The sequence below is a fragment of the Staurois parvus genome, unplaced genomic scaffold (assembly GCF_062004578.1).
Source record: "Staurois parvus isolate SC_StPar_1 unplaced genomic scaffold, SC_StPar_1.0 ptg000108l, whole genome shotgun sequence".
Taxonomy (NCBI): Eukaryota; Metazoa; Chordata; class Amphibia; order Anura; family Ranidae; genus Staurois; species Staurois parvus.
Genome location: NW_028317904.1, coordinates 1,911,641 through 1,925,500, shown reverse-complemented (window position 1 = coordinate 1,925,500; position 13,860 = coordinate 1,911,641). Strand labels below are relative to the sequence as shown.

At 43.6% G+C, this 13,860-nt stretch overlaps 1 protein-coding gene across 1 annotated transcript; it reads right to left on the bottom strand.

The window, feature by feature from the left end:
• Positions 1–3,081: 3,081 nt before the first annotated feature.
• Positions 3,082–7,851, bottom strand: LOC149467490 (uncharacterized). Its single transcript, XM_089671599.1, has 3 exons — positions 7,202–7,851; positions 5,520–5,633; positions 3,082–5,019 (listed from the first exon to the last, which is right to left on the bottom strand). The coding sequence occupies exons 1-2, from the start codon at positions 7,719–7,721 to the stop codon at positions 5,527–5,529; spliced, it is 627 nt and encodes a 208-aa protein (XP_089527725.1). The 5' UTR covers positions 7,722–7,851; the 3' UTR covers positions 3,082–5,019; positions 5,520–5,526.
• Positions 7,852–13,860: the final 6,009 nt, after the last annotated feature.

The following is a 13,860-nucleotide window of genomic DNA, read 5'->3' as shown; positions in this document are numbered from 1 at the left end:
ATTGTCACCTGAACAGTGCCTGCATCCACTGAGATGCAGGCACTGTTTGGGTATTTTGTCATCCGGAAGGGCCTGGATTTGACCTGGTATCAGCCCCTTGCAATCCACTGTACAGTAGCAGCTATATTGTGAGAAGGTGAAGCAGCCCAAAGAGCCAGTCTGTTGTACTACAGTTGTCATACAATATCAACACCTTCTCCCTCCACTCACTGTCACTACTTAAAAAAAGAAAAAAATGTGGCCGTGCAGAATTTTGTGAATGAGAAACTACAAGTACCAACAGTCTTTGCAGCTTATAGTTCTCAATGAACTACCAGGGCACTGTTGAGCATTCAGGTAGTTCATTGTCTCCATCCTGTCAATGTGTATCTGCCTGCCTGTATGAGGTACGAGCAGACAGATACACTGCCCCAAATTACATCACCAATCTTGTCTCGAAATATCACCCAAACCGTACTCTCCGCTACTCGCACGACCTTCTGCTCTCTAGCTCCCTTGTCTCCTCCTCCCATGCTCATCTCCAGGACTTCTCCAGAGCTTCCCCCATCCTCTGGAACTCTCTACCCCAATTTATCAGACAATCGCCTACTCTGCTCACTTTTAGGCGATCTCTGAAAACCTCTCTCTTCAGGGAAGCCTATCCTGCCCTCAGCTAATAATGGAATCTTCTACTCCTCCTACCAGTCCATCCCCCACAGTTACTACCTTTTGTACCACTAGCCCCTCCCTCTTAGATTGTAAGCTCCAAGGAGCAGGGCCCTCCTAGCCCTCTTGTATTGAACTGTAAGCATTTTTTTCTTAAACTTATCCTTTAAGGAAAACTCCGGGCACGATAAAAAACTGACTCTTGTAGTGCCCCCACCCCACACTGCAAGGGTTAGCTGTTCATTAAATCTAAGAAGGGATATGGACTAACACTTACCTTACTCCTGTAGGCTTCCTTCCTCTGTATGACCTGTCCTGCAAAACTCGCTTCTTGCAGTCACATACCCTTGCATTGTACGCCCACATCCCACAGCAGAGAAAAGTGGTGGAGCAGAATTGTAATGTGTTAAGTAACGCAGCCACCTCATCTTCCCATATACATAAGGATCATTTAACCCTTGGAGGAAAGGGGGAGGTGAATGGCATGGCTATTCCTTTGCAAAATAGCTTTGTAAATCTCAGAACTGGATGGACAGTAACACAAACCCTTTAGAAGGAAAAGCAGCACCATCTCTATTTATATTTAGCTATTTGGTTGGAGTTCAGTTCTAAAACTCCTATCAGTTTGTTTTTGCTGTCTGTGTCCTGTTGGGGAGATTTTCTTGAAATTTCTGTTCCAGAAATGCAACAGAAAGTCAGGAGGAATTAGGTGTCCCCATTGAAAGACTTATCCTCACCTCTCGTTATGGTGACAACTATAAAATGTTGGATCTCCCATCACTTTGCACCTTGACAGGGTGGTAACCAAGATAAATTAAAAGCCCGAATTTGCCTAACGGAGACCCAAAAAATGACAGGAGTTCTAATCCTTCTCTATTCTATCCCAAAACAGGTTAGTCTATACAATCACTCATGAAAAATAGCTGAGTAAATTTTAGCTAGCCATGCACTGATAGATTAGTTTTGCTACGCAGACTGACTGCAAAAAATCCAATATATTCCTCCATCCATGCTAAACAGCACAGGACAAATCTCCAGCTGCAGCTACTGTATTTTCACAACTGACCCTGCCAGCTGTCAAGATACTGACCAACGGTTGCATCTGACTGTATACAGCTTGTTTTGGGCTGACAATGTTCCACCCATGTCCTTCGATTTTTCAAGTCAGGAAGTGAACAAAAATGTGTCGAGTAGATGGCAATGGGGTTTTAACCATTCTCTACTCCAAAATTTAATAAAACATTTTGACTTTTGCTATTTTTTTTTAATTTGGGCAACAGGAGCTTTGAACCATAATGTGCCTTTATGAGGAGCATATAAGCACATTATGACACTTACCTGACTACTGATGCCCTCCATCAAGCACTGTGCTGCCAGTGCTCCTATCAGTCACAAGTGCTGCCATCTTCTCCGAGTCTTCCTTCCAGGTTCCAGGAATCTTCGGTTGCTTATTTGTCCGGGTTGCAATGACATCACTCCTGTACATACGTGGAGTCGCATCATTACAGAACAGAGTGATGCTGTAAATGTATGCTGAACAGAACAGTGCACACATATGCTGACAGGCATGAGGATTTATGACAGTAGAGACCACTAGGGTCTCTTTTGGTCATACAAATTCTGTCAGCATTTTTTGGTTCATTTCCACTTTAAAGCAGACCTTAAAAATACAAGGTTCATTTTGCTGATCTCCCCTGAATGAGAAACACCTAATGAATGCTGTAAAAAATAAAGATTTGTGAATAAAAAATATACCTTTCACCTGGCTTCTGCCTACTTGCTGGAGGTAGCGATGATGTTACTGTCACGAGAAATTGGGTGTTACAAATCCCATGAAAATTCCATCTGGGGTGCTCAGTTTTATTAAGATGAGGCACAGTGACATCACAGGTATATGTATACCACAGTTATATGCAGTGGCCAGATGCAACCAATCACAAACCAGATTTCAGTATGTCTACATAGTGTAGTAATCCACGGTAATCATGTTTTTAGCTTACCACAGTCACATTTTAATTAACACAGTTTGGGCTTATTTACACTTGCGGACATCCTTGCCACCCCTCTGAAAAGCAATCCATTGTAGATTGCTTTTTAGAGGCATTTGACAGATGGCTATATGTCGCCCCCTACACAACTCTTGAAAGCTCAATGCGCTGCAACCACGTGCATTGCAAGCGGTTGCAGGGTAGCCCCATCCACTTGAATAGGTTGTTTTTAATAGTGTACTGCCCACCATATGCAACCTGCAGTTTCATTTTTGTGTGTACCAACATATCCAGCAGCCATGTTAACTTGAGGCAGGGTGGTCGCTAAAACTGCAACTCAACTGCCTATTTCTTCTGCTGTCCGTGTAAATGTGGCCTTATTGTAATTACTCACAAGATGCCCATCTTCCCTATTACACTGCAAATAAAGTACTCAAACAAAAAAATATAGGTATAAAAGTCATATAGTTTACTTTTTCCATTGCTGATATAGCAATATTCTGTACATTAAGTTGTTTTGCAAAAAAAAAAAGAAAAACACACACACAGAAAAAACATACAAACAAAATAAAATATAGTAAAGAACTGTACATGCATAGTTATTGAACACATACTTTTTATCTCTCCAAATGGAGACATACGTATAATCTCTATAACCGTTTTGTAGCCAATATTATGGCTTAACATTGGAATATATCCAACACGTTATATAAATATATAACTTATCTTTATGCTTTATGGTACATAGTTGCTGTACATAATGGTGGTGTGTGTGTATATATATATATATACACATATACATACACACACACCAATATATATACATACATATATATATATATAATTAAAAAAAACAGTGCAAAAACATGATTATACAAATGCTACATATAAGGTTTGTACATGTCTATTGGTTTGCATAAGCTACAACTGGGAACGTAAAAAATGCAAAAGCAGTGGCATGCAATAAACCATGGAACCAATCAGATGGGATCTTTCTGGTTGCCAGAGGTTAAAGCTCAGTACTACTTTTTGCAACTTTTTAAATAAATAAACCAAGTTGTGTTGTTAGATGACAACTCCTCATATCCAGAATAAGCTACACAGGCGATTAACCCTCTCTACTACTGACATTTAACTGCTTGTTGGCATTCATCTCATTATCATTACATTTACTCCAGAGTGCTGCATATTAGATAACTGCCAATAAGTGCTTAATTCTAACAGTAACAGAGACATTTAATCATTTGTGTAGCCTTAAGCTGGCCATATATTATACAATCAGATTGTATATTCTTCTTGGGATTCACTAAAATGATTTGGTATAAGGACAAATCTAGACAATCCAATGAATCTGCGTTCAATCACGCTAGCTCTTGCACTACCTAGCTGATGGTAAATCTTAACCATCCCTAAAAACGCTGCTTAACTCCTGTAGGAGAAAAAAACGTCTTTAAGACAACAATGTGCATGAGGCCTAAAGGAGATTGTACAATCGTATTGTAGTATATGGTCAATCTAAAGGAGGCTGTACAATCAGACTGTATAGTGTATGGTCAGCATAAGCCACAGCCTGACCATACACTATGCAATCTGACTGTACAATCTCTTTTAGATCTACCATCAACTATGTAGTACAGGGATCTGCCAGATTTGATGATGGACTAATTAGGTGTGTCCTCATATTACATAGTTTTGGTAAATCTAAAGCAGATTATACAATCAGATTGTATCATGTATGGCCAGAGTAAGACAAAGCCTGACCATACACTATGCAATCTGATTGTACACTCTCCTTTACATCTACCATCAACTATGTAGAGCAGGGACCTACCTGATTTGATGATGAAGTGTTTAGATTTGTCCTCACATTACATAGTTTGGGTAACTTTAAAACCGATTGTATAGTATATGCCCAGCTTAGGAGGAGCTGTCATATTGGACAACCCAAACCTGATGTCGCCAGCCCCTCCAAATAAAGATTGGCATTGGTGGTAGTTACATTCACAGCAATAACACAGCTAGGTGCAGACTACCTTACCAATCTGACTATGTTCGCTCAGCTAAGTATAAACTGATCGTTTTTTGTTATTTTTGTAATGGAACAAAAGCTAGAGTTTATCTCCAGATATTGAGTGCGGATAAGTATCACAGTGCATGCAATACAAAGGGAGCTGGGAAAACGGAGTTCTGATAAATCCACATTCCGAGCTGGATCACCACCTCCCCGTAGCAGACGCAAGCGTTCTCAATAAATCAATCTTTTGCAGTCCAGCACATAAAGAGTTCTCTTTTGCAGTCTCGCTTTCCCTTCGCTCCTTGATCGGGGAAGGTATACGGGAGAGAGGTGTTTATTTTTCAATTCTCCCTGGTCGTTCGTTAAACAAACCTGAAACATTGAAGAAAAATACAGTTATTATATAAAGGGCGGAACAGGCTGGACACAGGCAGCAGTGTTGTGGAACAGGGCGAAGCTAGTACAGCTCAATCTCTTCTCCCCTCGCCTTCTCTTCCAGCTCCCTGCCAATAGAAGACCCTGCCCTTGTTTATCTTGCGAACAGCTCTGCCTCCCTTCCCCCACATTCTTCCCTTCTTGTAACCCCCCTTTCCCGCCAGTACAGCTTGTTTTGCAACTTTTTTTTTTTTTTTCTCTTTTAAAGAACTTTCCAAGGAGGAGCTAACAGAGATTGAGTAACTGCATGGAAAAAAAGAGCAAACTCCCACTTTCTACAACCAAAACAAGCTCACCAAGACAACTCTGCACTTTTGCAAATTACAGTTCCTTGCCCCCACCCTACGAACCGAGCTGTCCTCAGGTCACACCGGTAATTTAGGTCCTATTTACAGACATTCTGACGTTCTATAGGTCCACCACCCTAGATTACTCACCAGAGTTTCATCGGATTTTTTTCCTAGGGGTCTGTTCCAAAGTGCAAATGGGATTGACCGCTTTTTGACTGTCGATTTTGGTAACTTGTTGTTTTTTCCGCTTGGGGAAATAGTCTAAAGGAAAGCAGAAAATAAACATGATTAAGGGAGAATTTTTTTTTTGCTCTACAAGTAGCAGAAAATTAAATATCAAGCAGAATTAGAGTAAACAATCAAGATTTAGGATAATACATCTGGATCTCATGACACTTTTCATCCAGTATTTATGAATCAGAAGTCCATACAGTCATTTAAACCAGCAATCAAGTGGATCTAGTTGAGCCCACCTCTATACATACATGTATATTGATATCTAGTTTGTTTGTTTTTACAACAGAAAGCTGGTTGAAATTGCCCAAAAACAAATATGTCTATGGCCAGAATGAGTGTCAGCATCATCACTTACACCAGCCAAATTTATCATGCCAAACTATGTAGTAGTAGCTGGTCACATTCGACTGGACTGGTTCTGTAGTGTTGTAGCTTCTTCAAACCACTTCTTCAGCTTACAGAAGCTACAAAATGTCTTCACAATTACAGAACCAGTCCAGTTTATTGTGACTGACCATTACTATATCTTCAATGTCACAGAACCAGTCAAGTTTATTGTGCCAATCTATGTAGTAGTAGTTGGTCACATTCGAATGGACTTGGTTCTGTAGTGTTGGTGCTTTTCCAAACCACTTCTTCAGCTTAGAGAAGCTATAAAATGTCTTTGAAAATTACAGAACCAGTCCAGTTGAAAATGACCAATTGTTACTAGATACTACTAGAAATGTATCCTATATTACAGAACCAGTCCAGTTGAATGTGAGCAACCACTACTAGATATACCTTCAACATTACAGAATGAGTCCAGTTTATTGTGACTGACCATTACTAGATATATCTTCGATGTTACAGAACCAGTCAAGTTAAATGTGAACAAATACTACTAGATAAATCTTCAGCGTCACAGAACCAGTCCAGTTGAACCCAACTAACCACTACTAAATAAATCTTCAATGTCACATAGCCAGTCCAGTTCAACCTGACTACTAGATATATCTTTAATGTCACAGAACCAGTCCAACTGAATGCAATGAACTACTACAAGATATATCTTCAATATTACAGAACAAGTCCAGTTGAACATAATTACCTACATATACCTTCAGTGTTATAGAACCAGTCCAGTTGAGTGCACCCAACTACTACTAGATATATCTTCAACATTACGGAACCAGTCCAGTTGAGTGCACACAACTACTACTAGATATATCTTCAACATTACGGAACCAATCCAGTTGAAGGTGACCAACTACTAGATATATCTTCAACAATATGGAACCAGTCCAGTTGAAGGCAACCAACTACTACTAGATATATCTTCAATATGGAACCAGTCCAGTTGAAGGCAACCAACTACTACTAGATATATCTTCAACAATATGGAACCAGTCCAGTTGAAGATGACCAACTACTACTAGATATATCTTCAACAATATGGAACCAGTCCAGTTGAAGATGACCAACTACTAATAGATATATCTTCAACAATATGGAACCAGTCCAGTTGAAGGTGACCAACTACTACAAGATATGTTATGACATTAGTGTCAACCTTATCATTTGATCCGTTATAAAGCGGTGAGGGATCTTACCTGTGATAACCAGGCAGCTCTCTCTTTTCCTGAGCTGGGTTGGTACTTTGCTTGGCCCTTTAACTCCCTGGCATCTCTTGACAGCCTTGTCGGCGTTCTCCTTGGCACATTTTGGGTTTTCTCGGGTGCCCGTCACTTCTGCTGGAGGCTCTTCCTTGGCATCCACTTGTGCTCCTGCCAGCCTGGTGCACAGGGGGATCTGCTGCTGCTGCCTGCTCGCTGGGGTATTGCTGGCAGGGCACAGTCTGCTCTCCCGGTAAAAGCTGGGCATCTCCTTGCTCTCCAGGGGCTCCCAGCAGAAAGTGCCCTTCAGGGGGGCACCGGCCTCGAAGTCGAAGTTCCAACGTTGACAGTCTGAAGCTTGGATCTCCTTCAGTTGCCTCTTCAGCTCCGATCGTAGCTCGTCATGATCGATGGGGCCGAATAGACTCCTACAGACGCCCCGACCGGCGGAGCTGAGTGCCAGCCTGGGCAGCGCCGGCATGCCGTCCTCCTGCAGCGCGACGTTGAATGTGGCCATGGCTGGGATGGTCGGGGGGCTGTGCGGGACGATGTGCGGCGCTGAGTGTGATGTGTGGATGTGTCCGGGCACGGCTCGGGGACTTTATATACAAACGGAGCGCAGACTAGACGGACAGAAAAAAACACTCAATAATAAGGCGGGGACTGGGAGAGGGAGGGGCGGGGACTGGGAGACAGGGGCGGGGACTAGCAGGAGCTAGAGGAAAACAACAGTACAAGGCTGGAGAGACAGATTCTTCTTTTTTTTTTCTTTTACCTTTTCGGTTTGGCAGAAGGGGCGGGGCCTTGAGATCAGGTTGGAAAAAAAAAGATAAGCCCTCCCCCCTGATTGGTCCCCCTCCCTTCCTTCAGTTAAAGGGGAGGGGTGGAGGGGACAGTGCCATTGACGTGTATAGAGGATCTGATGTGTTCTGTCTTCCCTCCGGGCTGCCCGTTATTCCAGCTCAGGGATCTGATTTCCTTTAACCCTTTGTGCTGTAAAGGTGGCACAGCCAGAGCAGACAGTGATCATCGCCCCCTGACAGTGTGCAAAGGGAGAGATCCCCCATTAGTGGCCTGACCTACACTCGGGTGGGTGCACCCGGGGGCTTATTTTACAAAAGGCGATGGAAAATCTGAAACTGAATTCATACGGGTGGCCGGAGGCGCGGGTTCAGCCAAGTGTGGAGCGTTTACAAGCGTACAGCTGCTGCACCCAAGAGTAACACCGAGAAAGCCCCAAACCCTCTTTTTTTTTTTTAGGGACCCATTTGTTCCAGCTTGAATAGGCTGCCCTCTGCGTATTTGTTGCCTCAAAAAACGTTCCTTTTCAGGTGACATTTACGCGATTATTAAAGGAACGGGTTTCAAGCGACTGCTGTGCGACAATCACGCAGAATCTTACCACGATTGGGGTGCCGTTGAAGGATAATGGCGCCTAAATGCACGCTGCGCATTGTGTTGAGATTGCCGTGCAATTTGGAATTGTGCCAACTCTGCCCGCAATTTAAAATCTGAACTGTGAATGGAGCCTAAATCATGCCATACCTAACTGAATGGTGCTGCGGCGCGAAGTCACGCCGCAGGTGCTGATGCGTGGGGCTGGCTTTAACAAAGTGGTTGTAAAGGTTAAAGGTTCTTTACCTTCATGCATTCTTAAGTGACATGTTTGTTATTTTTAAAAAATATTTACCTTTACAATCTGTTTAAAGTGAATCATTTTGAGCTCTGGTTCACACCGGTGCAACTTGTCATGTGATTTGACAGTTCCAAATCGCATGACAAGTTGCATCCTATTGTCGGCAATAGAACCGTTCAAATCGGAGCGACTCAGACTTTGCAGTGCAGCATTGATTTGAAAGGTTCCTGCACTATTTTTTTGCAATTTCAGGTGTAACTTGCAGAAACATTTGTGCATGAAGTCGAACAGATGTCAGGCAAATCGCACCTGAAATTGCATTGACCTGCGGCTTTGGAATCAAAGTCGGATTCAGCGTGAACCAGGGCTTAATGAAATTCTACTAGTGTATGGCCAACTATAGAAGCTGCATACAGATCTCCACACATGAGTGAGCCTTCACTATTCTATAACATTGTATCAGTCAGTCATGGGCACAAGCTGAACAAAATACACTTGGATGCAATGTAATGTTTTTTTCCCGCTGTGAGAAGGACTAGTGTCACTGTGGCTAACAACCATCACCTTTCATATTTATTCAGTCTATAGGAGGAAGCAGGCACCAGAATCTTTTATAATATTAAAGCTTTACTAACCCCAGGACCCTGCATTCACTATATCTGGTCTCCCACAGTACACAGAACATGGAAATACAATTATTTTAGTAAGTATTAACTGCTAAATAACTTTTCTCATCAACATTATATAGCAAGGTTGTGACTTCTATTAGTGTCCAGCAGAGCACTGGTTAAAGCTTGTAGGAGGAGTTTCCATTATCCTTTGACTGTCCTATGAGGCAGCATTAGCCCTGGCCCTCTGTTTGGACAGTGCTCATTGATCCTGTGCTGATCACATGCACCCTTCCAAGTAAAAGAAAAAACTCTCTTGGGGACAGTAGAATAAGAGGAGGATCAGAGAAGACAGGATCAAACATCCTTTTTACACAGTGCGGAGATTTAATCTCGTACATTCCACAATGAGTATAACAGGCATGATTTACCGCATATGCCAGGGGTGTCCAAACTTTTTTCAAAGAGGGCCAGATTGGATGAAGTGAACATGGTGGAGGGCCGAACATTTTTCCAAACATTCTTTGAACCATTACAATTAAATGCAAATAAATTATTTTATGCCAAGTTACCGTATTTTTCGCCGTATAAGACGCACCTGACCATAAGACGCACCTAGGTTTTAGAGGCAGAAAACAGGAAAAAAAAATTCTGAACTAATGGACTGCAGACACAGTACAGGAGATGACCAGAGACTGCAGACACAGTACAGGAGATGACCAGAGACTGCAGACACAGTACAGGAGATGACCAGAGACTGCGGACAGCACAGGGATGACCAGAGACTGCGGACAGCACAGGGATGACCAGAGACTGCGGACAGCACAGGGATGACCAGAGACTGCGGACAGCACAGGGATGACCAGAGACTGCGGACAGCACAGGGATGACCAGAGACTGCGGACAGCACAGGGATGACCAGAGACTGCGGACAGCACAGGGATGACCAGAGACTGCGGACAGCACAGGGATGACCAGAGACTGCGGACAGTACAGATGACTGCTGACCTTTGGGGAGGTGGGGAGCGGGTACCTGAATCTGACAGGTACCCGCTCTTACTTCCGCAGTTGTTCTTTGATCTTACCTGTTCCTCGATCCAGCCGCGCGCTGTCTTCCCGGCTTCTGTAATGGCGCTCGGCATGACAGCCGGGTGCCCAGTGCGCATGAGCGAGAAGCACTTGCGCTTTGTGATTGGTCCGGCGGCTTCTGGGATCTGTCATGTGTCCCAGGTACCGCCTTACCATTCACAAAAAGCACCGCTTCTTGCGCACTTGGCACCCGGCTGTCATACCCAGCGCCCACACTACAGAAGCCGGGAAGACAGCGCGCCGCTGGATAGAGGAACAGGTAAGGTCCCGCTGCAGAGCTGAGCGGCCGGCCCGGTATTCTGACACGGCCGCGGTGGAAATACCGGACCGGCCGCTCCATATTCGCTCCATAAGACACACTGACACACTAACATGGAGGGCCGTATTAAACCGACCCTCGGGCCGTAAATGGCCCGCGGGCCGGACTTTGGACATGCCTGGCATATGCAGATTGATTTTACTGTTGTGGGTTTAGTAACACTTTAATGCAAAGTAACTTATTTCCTGTGTTTTGTAGCACAGATTTCACTTTGATTAACTGAAGTCTACCAAGAAGCAGCTGCAAAATGTACAGTGAGGAAGAGAAGTATTTGAACACCCTGCGACTTTGCAAGTTCTCCCACTTAGAAATCATGGAGGGGTCTGAAATTCACATTGTAGGTACATTCCCACTCGGAGAGACAGAATTAAAAAAAAAAATCAGGAAATCACATTGCATGATTTTTAAAGAATTTATTTGTCTTGCACTGCTGAACATAAGTATTTTGAACACCTGGGAAAATCAGTGTTAATATTTGGTACAGAAGCTTTTGTTTGCAATTACAGAGGTCAAACGTTTCCTGTAGTTCTTGACCAGGTCTGCACACACTGCACACACTGTTTTGATTACTAACAGTTTTCCTCCCTGTCAGCTCAGGCACACTGCTTTGCATGGCTGTGCACAGCACAGCCATCCAAAGCAGTGTGCTTACAATGAAGCACAAAGACACCGCCCCATAGTAAAACACACCCAGCAATGATTACTGTATTGGTGTCACTGGGGATGTCAGTGACACCAAGTCAGTTCCCCCCCCAGTGTCAGAATGTCTGCTACAGCCCCCCTATAAATCTCTGATCACCACCATTACTAGTAAATATTTTAAAAATCCTAGTATAAATATACCGCCATTTATAAACACTGTGACTTTCACATAAACCAATTAATTTACACATATTGTGGGGGTTTTTTAGCAAAGACATGTAGCAGAATACATTTTGGCCTAAATTTATGATAATTTTTTTTACTGGACATGTTTAATAGCAAAAAGTAAAAAATAATGTTTTTTTCTCAAAACTGTCAGTCTTTTTTGTTATAGCGTAAAAAATAAAAACCGCACAGGCAATCAAATACCACCAAAAGAAAGCTCAATTCTTGGGAAAAAAGGATGTAAATTTCATTTGGGTGCAGCGTTGCATTACCGCGCAATTGTCAGTTAAAATAATGCAGTGCCGTAATGCAAAAAATGGCCTGGTCAGGAAGGGGGGTAAATCCTCAGGAGGGCAAGTGATAAATAATATAACTCATGAGGTATTTTAGTGACTGTGCGGTATCTTATTGCATTCTCAGATGTGGTAAGATACCGCTTTGTGCATTGTCCCTGTTTGAAGTTCACTGTTGAACGTTTGGGAGGTTCGACCGCGAACCTAACGGGGGTGTTTGGCCAATCACTAAAGCATTTCATGCATGATTTGTAGAAAACATTCAGTATGCAGCTCCCCCTCAGCCCCCCTTTATGCTTATCTGAGCCCGATCCAGCGAAGTGCACGAGAGCAGCTTCTGTCCCAGCTCTCTGCTTTCGTATTGGCTCAGACAGCAGCAGGAGGCATTGGGCCCCACTGCTGTCAATCACAGCCAGTGAGGAGGGGGGGCAGGCCCCGTTCTGTGTGTCTTATGGACACACAGAGTGGGGCTCGGGTGTGAGCATGCACAAGTGCTCCCATACCAAGCGGCTTGTTATGGGAACTCTCGGGGGGGAGCCCAGAGCACTGGGCAGAGCAGGTAAATATGTTTGTTTTTTTAATTAAGCCTTTAGTATGGTGTGCTATAACCCATGGCACCCAATCAACTTTCATTAGTAAAATTAAAGAAACCACTCAGATATCAGTTTCCATTAATCTAATTACACATGTAAAATGTATCTCTAGGTAAAACCTATTATACTTTTTAGTTTTTGAATAGAGTGAGGGAGGGTGAGACCCTTTATCAAGTTGTTCTTACTGTCAGTATGTCCACTGGGGAGAGTCACACCCTCCATTTGTATTAGTAACTGTTGCCACAGAAAAAAAGTGATGGAAAATCCAAAATGTTTAAGTTGTCCCCAAAACAGGAAGTAGGGAGGATATCTTCCAATGGCAACAACTGTTCTGGTGTCACTTGGCTAAGACGGCAATTCCCCTCACTTTTGGTAATTTCTTCTAGCTTCCTGTTGTACTTCTGAGACAGGAAGTGCAAAGTAATTTCTCTAATGGTACACAGAACACAGAAAAAAAAACCTGGCAGAGGTTTTATCCCTTCCTTATTCTATCCAAAATAAATAAAAAATAAAAAAACTGGCTATACATACACTTTAACTGCTCCAGCTAACTGATTTTGGTGATATAAGCCCCTTTGTATAATAACTGACTATAAGCAGCAGGGGGCAAGTGCACTTTTAAAAAGATCTACCCATATTAGGGGCAGACTGACCATTTGGAAACTCGGGCACTGTCAGTAGGGGGCCCCATGAGATGCCCCTGGTACCTTTTTCATAGGTTTTTTTGAGTTTGGGCAAGGACACAGGGGCCCCATGATCCCCTATTGCCCGGGGGCCCCATGAGTTGTCAGTCCACCCCTGACCCATACCCATGCATACTCATGGGGTCCTGCTCAGAGAACATGCTTCATTTTTCTCAACGAATGCAAAGCATTTTCATATTGGACAAGGTGGAAATCGAGGCCTCACCTAATTAGGTGCTGGATTGCTTTTACAGGTGGAGGGAGGGGTTGCCCTTTCCTGCCCCCCACCGGTGCCTCTCCGGGCCCTACCATTCCACTGGTGAGCCCAGAATGAAATCCAGAGGTTCTGCCAGCTTACCACAGAGCTTGTTAACCTCCCTGGCGGTATTCCCGAGTGTAGCTCAGGGTTAACTTTCAGTACCAAAAGCGGTAACCCCGAGCTATACTCGGGATTACCCTGCAGCGTTGCTCAGGGATTCCCTCCAGCACTTACCTTGTCCTTCTCTCCCGCAATGTCCCACCTGCAGTGTCCCTGGCCATCTCCTCCGGTGCTGGCATCTGTCTTCAG

Coding starts and splice junctions, on each gene's coding strand:
- LOC149467490 (XM_089671599.1), bottom strand. CDS start 7,721: ATGGCCACATTCAACGTCGCGCTGCAGGAGGACGGCATGCCGGCGCTG. Junction 5,634..7,201: donor GAGCTGCCTGGTTATCACAG/GTAAGATCCCTC, acceptor GCTTTCCTTTAG/ACTATTTCCCCAAGCGGAAA.